This window comes from Oncorhynchus tshawytscha, linkage group LG33 (assembly GCF_018296145.1).
Source record: "Oncorhynchus tshawytscha isolate Ot180627B linkage group LG33, Otsh_v2.0, whole genome shotgun sequence".
In the NCBI taxonomy this organism is placed as follows: domain Eukaryota; kingdom Metazoa; phylum Chordata; class Actinopteri; order Salmoniformes; family Salmonidae; genus Oncorhynchus; species Oncorhynchus tshawytscha.
Window position 1 is genome coordinate 39,163,449 of NC_056461.1, and position 20,057 is coordinate 39,183,505.

A 20,057-nucleotide genomic window follows, 5' to 3' on the forward strand; every position below is an offset into this window, starting at 1 on the left:
GTCAGGTGGTGTGTGTGTCTAGGTGTGTGTGTGTCTAGGTGTGTGTCAGGTGTGTGTGTGTGTGTGTGTCAGGTGTGTGTGTCCAGGTGTGTGTGTCTAGGTGTGTGTGTCCAGGTGTGTGTGTTTAGGTGTCTGTCCAGGTGTGTGTGTCCAGGTGTGTGTGTGTGTGTCCAGGTGTGTGTGTGTGTGTCTAGGTGTGTGTGTCTAGGTGTGTGTGTCTAGGTGTGTGTGTCTAGGTGTGTGTGTCTAGGTGTGTGTGTCTAGGTGTGTGTGTCTAGGTGTGTGTGTGTGTGTGTGTCTAGGTGTGTGTGTGTTAGGTGTGTTTGTGTGTTTAGGTGTGTTTAGGTAGGTGTGTCTAGGTGTGTGTGTCTAGGTGTGTGTGTGTGTGTGTCTAGGTGTGTGTGTCTGTGTGTGTGTCTAGGTGTGTGTGTGTGTGTGTGTGTCTAGGTGTGTGTGTCTAGATGTGTGTGTGTAGGTGTGTGTGTCTAGGTGTGTGTGTTTAGGTGTTTAGGTGTGTGTTTAGGTGTGTGTGTGTGTGTTTAGGTGTGTGTGTGTGTGTTTAGGTGTGTGTGTGTGTTTAGGTGTGTGTGTGTGTGTTTAGGTGTGTGTGTTTAGTGTGGTGTGTGTGTGTGTTTAGTGTGTGTGTGTGTGTTTAGGTGTGTGTGTGTGTGTGTTTAGGTGTGTGTGTGTGTTTAGGTGTGTGTGTGTTTAGGTGTGTGTGTGTTTAGGTGTGTGTGTGTTTAGGTGTGTGTGTGTTTAGTGTGTGTTTAGGTGTGTTTAGGTGTGTAGTGTGTTTAGTGTGTTTAGGTGTGTGTTTAGGTGTGTAGGTGTGTGTGTGTGTTTAGGTGTGTGTGTTTAGGTGTGTAGGTGTGTGTGTTTAGGTGTGTGTGTTTGTGTGTGTTTAGGTGTGTGTGTGTTTAGTGTGTGTGTGTGTGTGTGTGTGTGTGTGTGTGTGTGTGTCTAGGTGTATGACAGGTGTGATCCGTTGGAGATCTGAGAGGTGATGCTGGCGCTCATGCTCATAGCCTGTTCGCTCCGCCCCCTCCTGACGTCGACGCCCTCCTCATAGCCTGGGGCTGTTCCTGGCCCCCACCACCCCTCCCACACTCCCCCTCTGACTCCCTCCCCAGAGGGCTGATGCAGGCTCCAGGGAGGGGGACCCCAGCGAGCACAGGGTGACCCCACGGCTGCTGGGAGCTGGTCCCCCCTGGTGGTGGCTGTGACCATGATGAGACAGTCCGGACCCCCCTCCCCATCCCCCTGGGCTGCCCTGTGTGTCTGAGCCAGAGCCCTGCAGGTTAGACAGGACCATGTTGCTGAAGCCTAGTCTCATGGACTCTGAGTCAAAGGCCTCTATCTCTCTGGCCTGGCGCTCCAACAGGGACCTGATACGCTCCACACGCTCGTTCTGCAGAGACAGCATCTCCTCCTCAATCTGGAGACACACACAAACAGAGAGAGAGATGGGGACGAGAGACCGTCAGAAACACACAGCGATGCCAACACCTACTAAATCACACACACACACACACACACACACACACACACACACACCCCTCGTCCCTACCTTGTGTTCCAGAAGAGCCCTGCGGAGCGACACTCTCTGCTCCAGATCCTTCCTCTCTCTGTCGTGCTGGGCTTCTGTCTGCATCTTGATCTTACTCTGGTAGGCGTTCAGCAGCTCCAACTCCTGCTGCAGCTGCATCCTCAGCACCTGACACTCCCCTTCCTGGGCCTCGTCCAATCGCAGCTGGGGAGGGAGAAGGGTGGACAGAGGGCATGGGGACAAAACGGTGGAGACCAGTAGTAAATAGATCTGAAATCATTGGAGAGTTTTAGCAATATGCTACAAACTAGGGCAGCACGAAATGGGCCCAAAAAAAAAATGTACATTTGTTTTTACTTGCAATGTAGATCAAACACTTGGAGGGAAATAGAATGACGAAGCAAAGTGGAAACCAGCATCGTTCTTGTTTGGAACAATCATTTTACCGCACAGAACACCAAGAGAACTGCATCTAACAGCGAGGAGGATAAACAGCGCTGCTTGATTGACAGGGGGCGGGGCTTGGTGTCTGTGGGAAAGCAGTCGCAAGAGGAGTAGGAAAGACACTACAAAAACAGTCAACTATAAAAAATAAAAAATTGATATAGCACGCAGCTGAGCAGCATTTAAACAATTCCATGCGATATGGATCACTTGCAATATGGATTGCACATGTCAATATTTCGATTTTGACGTGAATTTGATTAATTATGCAGCCCTACCACAAACAGTAGCCCCTTGGGGTTAGGACTAGGGAGTGAACATATTTTTAGTAAGTCTTCCCAAAAAGTAGATCTGAATTTGCCTGTGTTTGATACCTGTTTAGAGAGACAACAGTGTGTGTGTGTGCATGTGGTACTCACAGCCTGTGTGGACAGCATGTTGTTGATAGAGTGGTCATACTGCTCGGCCAGGATGGCCAGTTTCCTGGTCTGCTCCTCCTTCAGCCTCTTGAGCACCGCCTTGTGGTCGGCCTTGGGAGTGCTCTCCAACAGGTGGTTCCTCAGGGCCTTGTACTGACGTGTCTGGATCTTACACGTGTCCTGGAACTGCTTCTTAATCTGCAGCTCCTTAGACTGGGGGAGGGAGTGGGGGACTGTAAAATAGGTGTGTGTGTGTGTGCCAGTGTGTGTGTGTGTGTGTGTGTGTGCCAGTCTCTGTGTGTTCCTGACCTTTAAACTCTTGGGCTGCTGTCGGACCTCCATGACGTGTTTGCGTCTCAGCTCTCTCTCCCTCCTCTTGTTGTACTCCAGCTGATTGGTCAGTTCTGTCTGGTGCTGTGTCCTGATAAGCTCCGCCCTCATCTTCTGGATGGTTCCCAGATGTCTGAACTCCAGCTCCTGCATCGACTCGTGATGTCTGAGCAGCATGGCATGTTCCAAGTCCTTCTGGGTCTGACGCTTATTCAACTCCTGAGAGAGGGAGAAGAAGAGAGATTGAATGACAAGTAATATAACAATAATTTAGGGTTTCACACTTGTACAGTTGTGTTTTTTACACATGTTTTAAATGGAAATGTGGTTTCTTTGCATATCCCAACTCCCAGAGACACCCTCGGGGAGTGGGGTTATGGCCAGGGTCAGCCTGGAGACCCTGGAGAGCAGATTTTTCCCCTTGACTGCTCGGGGATGCGAACTAGCGACCTTTCGGTTACTGGTCCAACACTAACCGTTAGGTTACCTGCTTCCATATGTGGGGGGAGGGTGAAGGGGAGAGGAGGGAGAGAGATGGAGGCAGGAGGAGAGAGTGGTTGAAAGAGATAGAGGACAGGAAGAAAGGAGAGCGTGAATGAAAAGTGGTAAGGGGATGGAGGGAGGGGAGAGAAGGGTTGAAACAGAAATGGAGGAGAGGTAGAGAGGGTGTTAAGAGAGGAGAGGATGAAAGAGAGCATGAAAGATAATGAAAAATAAATGAATTGAGAAAGGAGAGGAATGTTCACACAAGACAGCTCCATGTGTTGAGTGATAACCTGTCATGTCCTTTGGAGGTGAATAGGAATGATGTGTGTCTGTGTGTTGTGTACCTCTCGTGCCAGGTCCTGCTCCACGTTGTGCCTGGCGATGAGTATCCTCCGTTTGAAGCGCCGGCACTCCAGCTCCAGGTACTGCCGCTGTCTCCTCAACAAGTTGGCTTCTTCCTCAGCCTGACAAATTACATCAAACTTTACTTAACTGTGTGGCTCAGTTGGTAATGGATCTTGCAACACCAAGGGTTGTGGGTTCGATTCCCGCTCAGGAATGACTAAGTTGCTTTGGATAAAAGCATCTGCTCTAGTATATATTGTATAATATCTTATATAGTACATTTTGTACCATAAAAATGCAGTACAAAGTACTTCACATACATCAATTAATAATACAAGAAAAGTACCATACGTTTATAGACAGATACATGAAGAGAGTACAACAATAGCAGAAGTCTCGAGGTATTGCTCGCCTGAGGTAGAATACCTCATGATAGTGTGGTATACAGTTTATCTACCAAGAGAGAAATCATCTATATTATTCGTAGCCTTCTATTTACCACCACAAACCAATGGTGGAAAAAGTAACCAATTGTTCTCAAAGATGGTGCCGATAGAGACAGCAGCTCCGCTTCTAGTCCTTTAGGAAACTGCAGTATTTTTTGTTGTTCATGTATTATTTCTTACATTGTTAGCCCAGAAAACCTTAAGTGTTATTACATACAGCCGGGAAAAACTATTGTATATCAGAGAGACGTCAACTTACCAGAACAACCAGCACTACGACCAGGAATACGACTTTCCCAAAACGGATCCTTTGTCTGCACCTCCCAGGGAATTCCAACTAATTCCAGAGGCCGACTCAAAACAACACCACCGGAGGAGAGCGTGCCGGAGCGGTCTTCTAGTGAGGCTTCGGATGTGCACACACCACCCACCACTTCAGAGTATATTACTCGTTAATGTCCAGTCATATTGCGAACAAAGTTGATAAAATTAGAGCAAGAGATGCTTTCCAAAGAGATATCCGGGATTGTAACATACTCTTTCACGGAAACATGGCAAGCTTGGGACATGCTGTCGGAGTTAGTACAATAAACGGGACTTTCAGTGCATCGTGCCGACACAAATAAACATCTCTCCGGTAAGAAGGGCGGGGGTGTATGTCTATGATTAAAAACTCATGGTGTAATTGTATCAACATACAGGAACTCAAGTCCTTTTGTTCACCTGACCTAGAATTCCTCACAATCAAATGCCAACCATATTATCTCCCAAGAGAACTCTCCTCCGTTATTGTCAGAGCCGTGTATATTCCCCCGCAAGCGGATACCAAGACGAGGAATTTCATTGGACTTTATGCAAACTGGAAACCATATGTCTGGGGATTTTAACAAAGCTACCTAAATTCTGTCAGCATATCGATTGCAGTACATGAGCGAGTAACATGCTCGACCACTGTTACTCTAACTTCCGCGATGCATTACAAAAAGAAAACCAGCCTCGTCGCGAACATCGACATCTTGCTTCCAGACAAATTCAACAACTTCTTTGCCCGCTTTGAGGACAATACAGTGCCACCGACGCGGCCCGCTACCAAAGACTGTGGGCTCCCATTCTCCGTCCGTGGCCGACGTAAGTAAAACATTTAAACGCGTTAACCCTTGCAGGGCTGCCGGCCCAGACGGCAACCCTAGCCACGTCTTCAGACCATGCGCAGACCAGCTGGCTGGTGTGTTTACGGACATATTCAACCAATCCCTATCTCAGTCTGCGGTCTCCACATGCTTCAAGATGGCCACCATTGTTCCTGTTCCCAAGGTAACTGAACTAAATTACTATTGCCCCGTAGCACTCACTTCTGTCATCATGAAATGCTTTGAGAGACTATGCAAAGATCACCCTACCTGTCACCCTAGACCCACTTCAATTTGCTTACAGCCCTAATAGGTCCACAGACGATGCAATCGCCATCACACTGCACAATCCCATCTGGACAAGAGGAATACCTTTGTAAGAATGCTGTACATTGACTACAGCTCAGCATTCAACACCATAGTACCCTCCAAGCTCATCATTAAACTTGAGTCCCCCGGTCTGAACCCCTCCCTGTGCAACTCGGCCCTGGACTTACTGATGGGCCGCCTCCAGGTGGTGAAGGTAGGAAACAACATCTCCACTCCACTGATCCTCACCACTGGGGCCCCACAAGTTTGCGATCTCAGCCCCCTCCTGTACTCCCTGTTCACCCACTACTACATGGCCATGCACGCGCCTCCAACTCAATCATCAAGTTTGCAGACGACACTACAGTGGTAGGCTTGATTACCAATAACAACAACGAGACAGCCTACAAGAAGAAGGTGAGTGCCCTCGGAGTGTGGTGTCACAAAAATAACCTCTCACTCAATGTCAGCAAAACAAGAGATGATCGAGGACTTCAGAAAACAGCAGAGGGAGCACCCCCCTATCCACATCGACGGGACAGCAGTGGAGAAGGTGGAAAGTTTTAAGTTCCTTTGTGTACATATACACCGACAAACTGAAATGGTACACAGACAGTGTGGTGAAGAAGGCGAAACACCGCCTCTTCAACCTCAGGAGGCTGAAAGAATGTGTCTTGTCACCTAAAACCCTCACTAACTTTTACAGGTGCACAATCAAGAGCATCCTGTCGGGCGGTATCACCCCCTGGAACGGCAACTGCATCGCCCACAACTAGTGATACACCGATATGCCATTTTTGGTCGACACCAATATTTTCCTTGACAAAAAAAACCAATAGCGATATACATTTTTGTGGCCTTTTAAGCATTCTAGTACAATTAAATAGTTAACACACACACATGGACGCAGCTGTCTAGGGCACTGCATCTCAGTGCAAGTGGCATCACTACAGTCCCTGGTTCGAATACAGGCTGTATCACATCCGGGCGTGAATGCGAGTTGCCATTTTTAGTTAATATCGGCCCAATTCCGATATGTTCACCGATATATCCTGCATCCCTACCCACAACCGCAGAGCTCTTCAGAGTGGTGCGGTCTGCAAAACGCATCCTGACCGCTTGCATCCCCGAACGGTATGGCAACCGCTAAGAATCCGACCGTAAGGCACTACAGAGGGTAGTGCGTATGGCCCAGTACATCACTGGGGATACAATCCAGGACCAAAATACTAGGCAGTGTCAGAGGAAGGGCCAAAAAATTGTCAAAGACACCAGTCACCCAAGTCATAGAGTATTCTCTTTGCGACCGGAGCGCCAATCCTAGGTCCAAAAGGCTCCTTAACAGCTTCTACCCCCAAGCCATAAAACTGCTGAACAATTAATCAAATGGCCACCCAGACTCTTTGCATTGACCCTTTTGTTTTTACACTGCTGCTACTCGCTGTTTATTTTCTATGCATAGTCACTTTACCCCTACTTACATCCACAAATTACCTCAACTAACCAGTCATTTGCGTTGATGTAACTTGTACTGTACCTGGAAGTGCTGGATGTTCTCCTTCTGCTTGGACAGCCACTCCTGCTTCTCCTTCTTAGGGGTTGACTGGTTCTCACTCAACTCCTACAGGACAGAGAGAAGTGAGTGTGTGTATACACCTCTCGTACCAGGTCCTGTTCCACATTGTGTGTGTACACATCTCTTGTACCAGGTCCTGTTCCACGTTGTGTGTGTGTGTACATCTCTTGTACCAGGTCTTGTTCCACAGTGTGTGTGTGTGTTTACGCGAGTGTGTTCGCTTGAACCAGGGACCCTCTGAACCCATCACCTAAAAAGCAGTGCTAAATTACAAAATAAAATTCTTACCAAAGTCATTCTGTAATTTGTGTGAACTATCCTTTTAAGTTGATATATAAATATAATATATGATATATAAATATATTGTATAGTTAAATTAAGGTTATACATTGATATACACTGCTCAAAAAAATAAAGGGAACACTTAAACAACACAATGTAACTCCATGTCAATCACACTTCTGTGAAATCAAACTGTCCACTTAGGAAGCAACACTGATTGACAATAAATTTCACATGCTGTTGTGCAAATGGAATAGACAACAAGTGGAAATGATAGGCAATTAGCAAGACACCCCCAATAAAGGAGTGGTTCTGCAGGTGGTGACCACAGACCACTTCTCAGTTCCTATGCTTCCTGGCTGATGTTTTGGTCACTTTTGAATGCTGGCGGTGCTTTCACTTTAGTGGTAGCATGAGACGGAGTCTACATCCCACACAAGTGGCTCAGGTAGTGCAGCTCATCCAGGATGACACAATGCGAGCTGTGGCAAGAAGGTTTGCTGTGTCTGTCAGCGTAAGTGTCCAGAGCATGGAGGCGCTACCAGGAGACAGGCCAGTACATCAGGAGACGTGGAGGAGGCCGTATGAGGGCAACAACCCAGCAGCAGGACCGCTACCTCCGCCTTTGTGCAAGGAGGAGCAGGAGAAGCACTGCCAGAGGTGCCAGAGCCCTGCAAAATGACCACCAGCAGGCCACAAATGTGCATGTGTCTGCTCAAACGGTTAGAAACAGACTTCATGAGGGTGGTATGAGGGCCTGACGTCCACAGGTGGGGGTTGTGCTTACAGCCCAACACCGTGCAGGACGTTTGGCATTTGCCTGAGAACACCAAGATTGGCAAATTCGCCACTGGCGCCCTGTGCTCTTCACAGATGAAAGCAGGTTGACACTGAGCACATGTGACAGATGTGACAGAGTCTGGAGACGCCGTGGAGAATGTTCTGCTGCCTACAACATCCTCCAGCATGACCGGTTTGGCGGTGGGTCAGTCATGGTGTGGGGTGGCCCTCCATGTGCTCGCCAGAGGTAGCCTGACTGCCATTAGCTACCCGAGATGAGATCCTCAGACCCCTTGTAAGATATATGCTGGTGCGGTTGGCCCTGGGTTCCTCCTAATGCAAGACAATGCTAGACCTCATGTGGCTGGAGTGTGTCAGTAGTTCCTGCAAGAGGAAGGCATTGATGCTATGGACTGGCCCGCCCGTTCCCCAGACCTGAATCCAATTGAGCACATCTGGGACATCATGTCTCGCTCCACCACAGACTGTCCAGGAGTTGGCGGATGCTTTAGTCCAGGTCTGGGAGGAGATCCCTCAGGAGACACTTCATCAGGAGCATGCCCAGGCGTTGTAGGGAGGTCATACAGGAACATGGAGGCCACACACACTACTGAGCCTCATTTTGACTTGTTTTAAGGACATTACATCAAAGTTGGATCAGCCTGTAGTGTTGTTTTCCACTTTAATTTTGAGTGCGACTCCAAATCCAGACCTCCATGGGTTGATAAATTTGATTTCCATTGATAATTCGTGTGTGATTTTGTTGTCAGCACATTCAACTATGTAAAGAAAAAAGTATTTAATACGAATATTTCATTCATTCAGATCTAGGATGTGTTATTTTAGTGTTCCCTTTATTTTTTTGAGCAGTATATATATATATATATATATATATATATCTCAGATGTGCAGTCCTATTGCTCCCAGCCTCAGACTGGTGAAACTCTCCTCAGGAAGAAGATAAAAAGGGGTGGGGTCTAGACAGAAACTAGTTGCAATAAGTTGCCACTTACCAAACCAATCACATATTTACACTGGTAGAGCTCCTAACAGTTTGTGATTCTGATTTGCAACAGGCAGCATATGACACAGGCTACTAAAAGGTTGTCCGGGATGGGGAAAAGGAAATGCCTCTCCTGAGGGAAAACCACATTTCTACTCAGAGCCAATCAATTGCGAGCATTGAATGTCAGCACTCCCATTCAAATCGCTAAATCCAAATAATGAAATTCCTCAGACTTCCAATAGTCAAGACAAGATTTTGGAAGGACGGTCACGCACGACTAAACTTCTCCAAGCTGTAATTTACATATAAGCTCTGGTGATTAAATTTGGCCCACATCCCTCCCATATAAATGGACCATTACCCAGGGTGCTACTAAAGCCTTGGTCCTTCAGAACTACTTCTAGGTCTAGATTGGTTGACGGCAAAGATGGACACTACTAGTCTACCACGCAGTAACAGCTACCTAGCTAGCCGTTCCATATCGGCTAAACTCACCCTCCTTTGACCTGGTCTCCGCAGCAACCCCAGCAGCCGGGCAAAGCCCAACTGAGTGATCCGGGTCAACAGCATCAACGTAACAGTGTTGCTTCCATCCCTGTTCCTGTCCCTCACTGGGCTCGAACGAGGGGCGCGTAGTAGTGCCTGTCCCTGTTCACCCACGAAGCAGCGTTACCTGTGTGTGTGTGTGTGTGTGTGTGTGTGTGTGTGTGTGTATTCAGATAGTATTCAGACCCCTTGACTTTTATACTTTGTTTCATTACAGCCTAATTCTAAAATGGATTAAATGTTTGTCTTTTCTTTCATCAATCGACAATCTCACGCAAAATGAGAAAGCAAAAACGGAAATATCACATTTACATAATTATTCAGACCCTATACACAGTACTTTGTTGAAGTGCCTTTGACAGCAATTACAGCCTGGAGTCTTCTTGGTTATGACGCTACAAGCTTGGCACTCCTGTATTTGGGGAGTATCTTCCATTCTTCTCTGCAGATCCTCTCATGCTCTAATGTTGGATGGGGAGCGACGCTGCACAGCTATTTTCAGGTCTCTCCAGTGATGTTCGATCGGGTTCAAGTCCGGGCTCTGGCTGGGCCACTCAAGGACATTCAGAGACTTGTCCCAAAGCCTCTCCTGCGCTGTCTTGGATGTGTGCTTAGGGTCGTTGTCCTGTCGGAAGGTGAACCTTCGCCCCAGTCAGGTCCTGAGCAATCTGGAGCAGGTTTTCATCAAGGATCTCTATACTTTGCTCCGTTCATCTTTGCCTTGATCCTGACTAGTCTCCCAGTCCCTGCAGCTAAAAAACATCCCCACAGCATGATGCTGCCACCACCATGCTTCACCGTATGGATGGTGCTAGGTTTCCTCCAGACATGACGCTTGGCATTCAGGCCAAAGAGTTCAATCTTGGTTTCATCAGACCAAAGAATCTTGTTTCTGTTTTGAGCCCTTGAAGGTGACTATTGGCAAACCTCAAGCAGGCTGTCATGTGCCTTTTACTGAGGAGTGGATCCCGTCTGGCCACTCTACCATAAAGGCCTGATTGGTCGAGTGCTGCATAGATGGTTGTCCTTCTGGAAGGTTCTCCCATCTCCACAGAGGAACTCTGGAGCTCTGTCAGTGACCATCAGATTCTTGGTCACCTCCCTGACCAAGGCCTTTCTCCCTTGACGGCTCAGTTTGGTTGAGCGGCAAGCAAAAGGAAAAGTCATGATGGTAACAAACTTATACCATTTAAGAAAAATGGAAGCCACTGTGATCTTGGGGACCTTCAATGCTGCAGACATTTTTTGGTACCCTTCCCCAGATCTGTGCCTCGACATAATCCTGTCTTGGAGCTCTACGGACAATTCCTTCGAGCTTATGGCTTGGTTTTTGCTTTGACATGCACTGTCAACAACCATATATAGACAGGTGTGTGTCTTTACAAATCATGTCCAATCACTTTAAGCTGTAGAAACATTAAGGATGATCAATGGAAACAGGATGAATCAAGTCTCATAGCAAAGGGTCTGAAAAATTACAGTTGAAGTCAGAAGCTTACATACACCTTAGCCAAATACAAATTGTGAAAAACTGAGTTTAAATGTAACATTTAATCCTAGTAAAAATTCCCTGTCTTAGGTCAGTTAGGATCACCACTTTTATTTGAAGAATGTGAAATGTCAGAATAATAGTATAGAGAATGATTTATGTCATCCATCACATTCCCAGTGGGTCAGAAGCTAACATACACTCAATTAGTATTTGGTAGCATTGCCTTTAAATTGCTTAACTTGGATCAAATGTTTCAGGTAGCCTTCCACAAGCTTCCCACAATTAGTTGGGTGAATTTTGGCCCATTCCTCCTGACAGAGCTGGTTTAAATGAGTCAGGTTTGTAGGCCTCCTTGCTCGCACACGCTTTTTCAGTTCTGCCCACACATTTTCTATGGGATTGAGGTCAGGGCTTTGTGATGGCCACTCCAATACCTTGACGATGTTGGCCTTAAGCCATTTTGCCACAACTTTGGAAGTATGCGTGGGGTCATTGTCCATTTGGAAGACCCATTTGCGACCAAGCTTTAACTTCCTGACTGATGTCTTGAGATGTTGCTTCAATATATCCAAATAATTTTCCTGCCTCATGATGCCATACATTTTGTGAAGTGCACCAGTCCCTCCTGCAGCAAAGCACCCCCATAACATGATGCTGCCACCCCCGTGCTTCACGGTTGGGATGGTGTTCTTCGGCCTCCCCCTTTTTCCTCCAAACACAATGATGGTCATTGTGGCCAAACAGTTCTAATTTTGTTTCATCAGACCAGAGGACATTTCTCCAAAAACTACAATCTTTGTCCCCATGTGCAGTTGCAAACCATAGTCTGAATATTTTATGGCAGGTTTGGAGCAGAGGCTGCTTCCTTGCTGAGCGGCCTTTCAGGTTATGTTGATATAGGACTCGTTTTACTGTGGATATTAGATACGTTTGTACCTGTTTCCTCCAGCATCGTCACAAGGTCCTTTGCTGTTGGTCTGGGATTGATTTGCACTTTTTGCACCAAAGTACATTCATCTCTAGGAGACAGAACGTGTCTCCTTCCTGAGCGGTATGACGGCTGCGTGGTCCCATGGCGTTTATACTTGCATACTATTGTTTGCACAGATGAACGTGGTACCTTCAGGCGTTTGGAAATTGCTCTCAAGGATGAACCAGACTTGTGGAGGTCCACAATTTTTTTTTCTGATTTTCTCATGATGTTAAGCAAAGAGGCACTGAGTTTGAAGGTAGGCATTGAAATACATCCACAGGTACACCTCCAATTGACTCAAATGATGTCAATTAGCCTATCAGATGCTTCTAAAGCCATGACATCATTTTCTGGAATTTTCCAAGCTGTTTAAAGGCACCATATGCAAACTTCTGACCCACTGGAATTGTGATATAGTGAATTATAAGTGAAATAATCTGTCTGTAAACAAGTGTTGGAAAAATGACTTGTGTCATGCACAAAGTAGATGTCCTAAACGACTTGCCAAAACTATAGTTTGTTAAAACAAGAAATTTGTAGAGTGGTTGAAAAACGAGTTTTAATGACTCCAACCTAAGTGTATGTAAACTTCCGACTTCAACTGTACGTAAATAAGGTATTTTCTGCAAGCATTTCTAAAAACCTGTTTTCGCTTTGTCATTATGGGGTATTTTGTGTAGATTGATAGATATGTGGAAAAAGAGAAAGGGTCTGAATACTTTCCAAATGCACTGTGTGTGTGTGTGTGTGTGTGTACCTCTTTAAGCTGCTCCTTGCGAAGTTTGTACTCTCGTTTCTGAGACTCCAGGAAGCTGCTGAGTTCTTTCTTCTGTTGGACCTGAATGTGCTGCTGGAACTTCTTCTCATCGTTGTTAAATGTCTTTGCCTGCGCGCCCGCACACACACACACACACACACACACACACACACACACACACAGAGAGAAAACTGCATGAACAGGAGTTGGGATGTATGAAGTTCTCATTGTCCTCTGTGTGGGGAGAGTATAGCAGAGAAGACTGAAGGACCAAATCAGGATTTAGAAATTCAATCAACCAATTTGAAGCCAGAAAAAGGACAGTCATTTTTAAAATATATAAGTATGGTATATAGGTCTATTACAATATAGATACTGTATATAGGTCCATTACAATATAGATACTGTATATAAGCCAGCAGCATACCACCCTGCATACCACTGCTGGCTTGCTTCTAAAGCTAAGCAGGGTTGGTTCTGGTCAGTCCCTGGATGGGAGACCAGATGCTGCTGGAAGTGGTGTCGAGGGCCAGTAGGAGGCACTCTTTCCTCCGGTCTTAAAAATATCCCAATTCCCCAGGGCCCTGCACTGTGTAGGGTGCTGTCTTTCAGATGGGATGTTAAACGGGTGTCCTGACTCTGAGGTCATTAAAGATCCCATGGCACTTATCTTAGGGGTGTTAACCCCAGTGTCCTGGCTAAATTCTCTATCTGGCCCTCAAACCATCATGGTTTGGCTCATACATCCATCTCCCTAGGTTGTTGCTGTAAATGAGAATGTGTTCAGTCAACTTACCTGGTGAAATAAATAAAAAATATAGGTCCATTACAATATAGACTACCTCATCCCCATTCGCACATCTATCATGTTAATTGTAATTATTTCACCTCCCTAATCTTCTACATTTGCACACACTGTACATAGAATTTTCTATTGTGTTATTGACTGTACGGTTGTTTGTGTGTAACTGTGTTGTTCTTGCCGCACTGCATCGCTTTATCTTGGCCAGGTTGCAGTTGTAAATGAGAACTTGTTCTCAACTGGCCTACCTGGTTAAATAAAGGTAAAATAAATATATTTTAAGGCAAAAGGTGGCTATTTGAAGAATCTCAAATATAAAATATATTTGGATTTGTTTAACACTTCTTTGGTTACGAAATGTTTACATGTGTATTATTTCATAGTTGATGTATTCACTATTAATCTATTACGTAGAAAATAAACTCACCAAAAAGAAACGTCCCTTTTTCAGGACCCTGTCTTTCAAAGATGATTCGTAAAAATACAAATAACTTCACAGATCTTCATTGTAAAGGGTTTAAACACTGTTTTCCATGCTTCTTCAATGAACCATAAACAATGAATGAACATGCACCTGTGGAACTGTCTTTAAGACACTAACAGCTTACAGACGGTAGGAATTTAAGGTCACAGTTATGAAAACATAGGACACTAAAGAGGCCTTTCTACTGACTCTGAAAAACACCAAAAGAAAGATGCCCAGGGTCCCTGCTCTTCTGCGTGAACGTGCCTTAGGCATGCTGCAAGGAAGCATGAGGACTGCAGATGTGGCCAGGGCAATAAATTGCATAAATTGTATGTGTGTACTGTGAGACGCCTAAGACAGTGCTACAGGGAGACAGGACGGACAGCTGATCATCCTCGCAGTGGCAGACCACATGTAACAACACCTGCACAGGATCAGTACACCCCAACATCACACTGCGGGACAGGTACTGGATGGAAACAACAATTGCCCGAGTTACACCAGGAACGCAAAATCCCTCCATCAGTGCTCAGACTGTCCGCAATAGGCTGAGAGAGGCTGGACTGAGGGCTTGTAGGCCTATTTGTAAGGCAGGTCCTCACCAGACATCACCAGCAACAACGTCGCCTATGGGCACAAACCCACCGTCGCTGGACCAGACAGGACTGGCAAAAAGTGCTCTTCATTGACAAGTAGTGATTTTGTTTCACCGGGGGGATGGTCGGGTTCGCGTTTAATGTCAAAGGAATGAGCGTTACACCGAGGCCTGTACACTGGAGCGGGATCGAATTTGGAGGTGGAGAGTCCAACATGGTCTGGGGCGGTATGTCACAGCATCATCGGACTGAGCTTGTTGTCATTGCAGGCAATCTCAATGCTGTGCGTTACAGGGAAGACATCCTCCTCCCTTATGTGGTACCCTTCCTGCAGGCTCATTCTGACATGACAATGCCACCAGCTTGTTCTATGCGTGACTTCCCGCAAGACAGGAATGTCAGTGTTCTGCCGTGGCCAATGAAGAGCCTGGATCCCAACCCATTGAGCACGTCCGGGATCGGAGGGTGAGGGCCATTGCCCCCAGAAATGTCCGGGAACTTGCAGGTGCCTTGGTGGAAGAGTGGGGTAACATCTCACAGCAATAACTGGTCAATCTGGTGCAGTCCATGAGGAGGAGACGCACTGCAGTACTTAAAGCAGTTGGTGGCCACACCAGATACTGACTTACTTTTGATTTTGACAACCCCTTTGTTCAGGGACACATTCCAGTCTCAACGTCAACAGTGAAGAGGAGACTCCGGGATGCTGGCCTTCTAGGCAGTGTTCCCATGTGGTGTCGGTGTTCCTTTACCCATCTCAATCTTTTCTTTTTATTGGCCAGTCTAAATATGGCTTTTTCTTTGCAACTCTGCCTAGAAGGCCAGCATCCCCGAGTCGCCTCTTCACTGTTGATGTTGAGACGGGTGTTTGCGGGTACTATTTAATGAAGCTGCCAGTTGAGGACTTGTGAGGCGTCTGTTTCTCAAACTAGACACTGATGTACTTGTCCTCTTGCTCAGTTGTGCACCAGGGCCTCCCACTCTTTCTATTCTGGTTAGAGCCAGTTTGCGCTGTTCTGTGAAGGGAGTAGTCCACGGCGTTGTAGGAGATCTTCAGTTTCTTGGCAATTTATCGCATAGAATAGCCTTCATTTCTCAGAACAAGAATAGACTGACGAGTGTCAGAAGAAAGTTATTTGTTTCTGGCCATTTTGAGCCTGTAATCGAACCGACAAATGCTGATGCTCCAGATACTCAACTAGTCTAAAGAAGGACAGTTTTATTGCTTCTTTAAATCAGCACAACAGTTTCAGCTGTGCTTATGTAATTGCAAAAGGTTTTTCGAATGATCATTTCGCCTTTAAAAATGATAAACTTGGATAAGCTAACATCTTTTGCCATTGGAACACAGGAGTGATGGTTGCTGATAAAGGGCCTCTGTACGCCTATGTAGATATTCCTTTTTTTTATCACCCGTTTCCAGCTACAATAGTCATTTACAACATTAACAATGTCTACACTGAATTTCTGATCAATTTGATGTTATTATTATAATGGACAAAAAAAGTTAGCTTTTCTTTCAAAAATAAGGACATTTCTAAGTGACCCGGAACTTTTGAACGGTGGTGTGTGTGTGTATCGATCTGTCTCTGTGTGTGTGTAGGTCTGTCTCCGTGTGTGTGTGTATTAATGAAGTATACAGTATAAACCCTGGATTGCGTATGCAATAAGGTCACTGTAATAAAATATACTTGGCAAAAACAAAAAGTACACATTGATAAAGGCACCTCTATAGCTTCTAAAATCTGTTTTACAATGTTGGGGAGCACAAATATGGCTGGCAATGGCTACAAAACAGTCAGCCATCAAGCCATTATATGGGGCGGCAGGGTAGCCTAGTGGTTAGAGCGTTGGACTAGTAACCGAAAGGTTGCAAGTTCGAATCCCCGAGCTGACAAGGTACTAATCTGTCGTTCTGCCCTTGAACAGACAGTTAACCCACTGTTCCTAGGCCGTCATTGAAAATAAGAATTTGTTCTTAACTGACTTGCCTGGTAAAATAAAGGTAAAATAAATAAAAAAATATACACATCAATCGTGTGCGCCTCTGTGTGTATTATATATATATATAATGGCAAGTCAGATATATATATATATATATATATATCTCTGTGTGTGTGTCTCTTATCTCCGTACATCTTTCTCCATAGCAGCCTGGTGTCTCTTGACCAGTTTCTCTATCTCCTGGGCGAAGCTGTTCCTCTGGCTCTCCAGCTCTTTGTCCAGACGGAGCCGGTGTTCATCCATCTCGGCCTTCAGCTTGTTCTCCAGACCCATCAGATGCTTCTGGTGCTGCCGCCTCATCCTCTTATAGCCAGACATCTGCTCCCTCAGCTCACTGTCCTGCTCGTGCTCCTGCATCTCACGAGTCACCTGGGGGGGGGAAAGGTAGAGAGAGAGTTCTGTTAACTTACTGTTGTGATAGTCTCTGCTATAGTGTCACCTGTTGAAGGACTTGAGTGGTTTTTGGAATTTAGAGAAAGAGTTTCAAAAAAAGAGATTAAAATAACAGAATAAAAGAGAGATGTCTCACCAGTGAGGCAGTGTGTGTATGTTCTCACCAGTGAGGCAGTGTGTGTTCTCACCAGTGAGGCAGTGTGTGTGTGTGTGTGTGTGTTCTCACCAGTGAGGCAGTGTGTGTTCTCACCAGTGAGGCAGTGTGTGTATGTGTGTGTGTTCTCACCAGTGAGGCAGTGTGTGTGTGTCACCAGTGAGGCAGTGTGTGTGTGTTCTCACCAGTGAGGCAGTGTGTTCTGTGAGGCAGTGTGTGTGTGTTCTCACCAGTGAGGCAGTGTGTGTGTGTTCTCACCAGTGAGGCAGTGTGTGTGTGTTCTCACCAGTGAGGCAGTGTGTGTGTGTTCTCACCAGTGAGGCAGTGTGTGTGTGTTCTCACCAGTGAGGCAGTGTGTGTGTGTTCTCACCAGTGAGGCAGTGTGTGTGTGTTCTCACCAGTGAGGCAGTGTGTGTTCTCACCAGTGAGGCAGTGTGTGTGTGTTCTCACCAGTGAGGCAGTGTGTGTGTGTTCACCAGTGAGGCAGTGTGTGTATGTGTGTGTTCTCACCAGTGAGGCAGTGTGTGTATGTGTGTGTTCTCACCAGTGAGGCAGTGTGTGTATGTGTGTGTTCTCACCAGTGAGGCAGTGTGTGTATGTGTGTGTTCTCACCAGTGAGGCAGTGTGTGTTCTCACCAGTGAGGCAGTGTGTGTATGTGTGTGTTCTCACCAGTGAGGCAGTGTGTGTATGTGTGTGTTCTCACCAGTGAGGAAGTGTGTGTAGGTGTGTGTGTTCTCACCCGTGAGGCAGTGTGTTCTCACCCGTGAGGCAGTGTGTGTAGGTGTGTGTGTTCTCACCCGTGAGACAGTGTGTGTAGGTGTGTGTTCTCACCAGTGAGGCAGTGCGTATGGTAGCGAAGTGTTCTCTGTTGCGTTCTCTGTAGTGTTTCCTTGGGGGTTGAGCGGCCGGGGGCTCAGTGGGATGGCCCTGCACCTCTGGGTCACCATGGTTACCCTCCTCTTCCTCCTGGCCAAGGCATTGTCATCATTATCAACATCATGTGTACATGCAGTGTGTGTGTGTGTATATATATATATATACACACACACACACACACACACACATGTATAGCGGTGTGTGTATCAAGGTGTGTGTATGTATGGTATGTATAGCAGTTTATACAACGTGTGGGTCTAATCCTGGACGATTGGTTAAAACCGCATTCCAGCCAGTGTCTATTCCACAAGTTACCACCGGCTAAATCTATGACATTAAAATGCCTGTTTACTCTGTTCCATCGGACTGCTTAATCCACTGTCTCAACAGCCCAGCCAGGCAATTTATAAACTTGATCTCCACTATAAAAAGCATCTGGCCATTATCTCAGATTTCTTTTAGACTAACATTTAGTTTTCAACAGCGGAGATTTGTATAAACCTTGCCGTCTGTCTCTCTGACATTTGCAACATGGCTTCACTGCCGAAATTCCATCCTCAGCGGTCCCATAGTAATGAATGTGTTGGGAGTCGGGATGAGATAGACAGGAAGCTTTTCTCAGCCAGACGAAATCATCATTGTTTTTATGGACATACAAAGAAATGTCAACAGAAAACAGGTCAAACTAAACAAAATGCAGATAGTTAGCAGTCTTCCCAGCTTCAGTTTTTAGTCATTGTGTTAGCTGTGTTGTTGGCTAGCTCCTCTGAACAACACTGTCCTGATGAGAGAGAACATTTTCTATGCCAGGTGAAATCGCACATCATTAGCACATTGTTATGGATGTCTCCAAATAAAAGTCACTAGACAACGGCTTAAAAAAAATGCAAATGCAGCTACTTATTCTGGCTGCACTGCTGTTATTCTGGCTGCACTGCTGTTATTCTGGCTGCACTGCTGTTATTCTGGCTGCACTGCTGTTATTCTGGCTGCACTGTTTGACGTGACTAAGCCGTAGTTGGCTAGCTAGCAAGGGATAAGAACGTTACGAACGAACGACTGGGTCACGTCCATAAACACAGAACAAAAAGACTGTGTGGCAGCCGAACCGATAGAACAAACTTCCAGCCAGCTTGGGTAGCAAACCTAGATTTGTGTCGGGACTACAGTAATAGTCAGAAGTTTAGACACACGCACTCATTCAGGGGTTTTTCTTTATTTTTACTATGTTCTACATTGTAGAATAATAGTGAAGACATCACAACTATGAAATAACACATACAGAATCATGTAGTAACCAAAAACATGTGTTAAAGAAATCAAAACATATTTTAGAATCAAGCAGCCACCCTTTGCCTTGATGACAGCTTTGCACACTCTTGGCATCCTCTCAACCAGCTTCACCTGGAACACTTTTCAAACAGTCCTGAAGGAGTTCCCACATATGCTGAGCACTTGTTGGCTGCTTTTCCATCACTCTGCGGTCCAACTCATCCCAAACCATCTCAATTGGATTGAGTTTGGGTGATTGTGGAGGCCAGGTCATCTGATGCAGCAATCTATCACTATCCTTTTTGGTCAAATAGCCCTTACACAGCCTGGAGGTGTGTTTTGGGTCATTGTCCTGTTGGAAAACAAATGATAGTCACACTAAGCACAAGCCAGATGGGATGGCGTATCGCTGTAGAATGCTGTGGTAGCCATGCTGGTTAAGTGTGCCTTGAATTCTAAATAAATCACAGACAGTATGATCAGCAAAGCACCCTCACACTTCCTCCTCCATGCTTCACGGTGGGAACCACACATGCAGAGATCATCCGTTCACCTAATCTGCGTCTCACAAAGACACAGAGGTTGGAACCAAAGATGTTTATGTTGAGATGTGTCCATTGAATTCT

The 20,057-nt window shown here is 45.9% G+C and overlaps 1 protein-coding gene across 1 annotated transcript in view; it reads right to left on the reverse strand.

Moving 5' to 3' along the window:
• Positions 1-920: 920 nt before the first annotated feature.
• Positions 921-20,057, reverse strand: part of LOC112231438 (serine/threonine-protein kinase TAO1) — a 47,846-nt gene continuing 28,709 nt past the window's right edge. The window contains 10 exon segments of the mRNA XM_024398189.2: positions 921-1,110; positions 1,112-1,435; positions 1,568-1,750; positions 2,410-2,622; positions 2,719-2,958; positions 3,570-3,689; positions 6,993-7,076; positions 12,868-12,996; positions 16,868-17,104; positions 18,115-18,249. Of these exon segments, the coding sequence (XP_024253957.2) occupies positions 961-1,110; positions 1,112-1,435; positions 1,568-1,750; positions 2,410-2,622; positions 2,719-2,958; positions 3,570-3,689; positions 6,993-7,076; positions 12,868-12,996; positions 16,868-17,104; positions 18,115-18,249 (1,815 nt within the window). The 3' untranslated portion in view covers positions 921-960.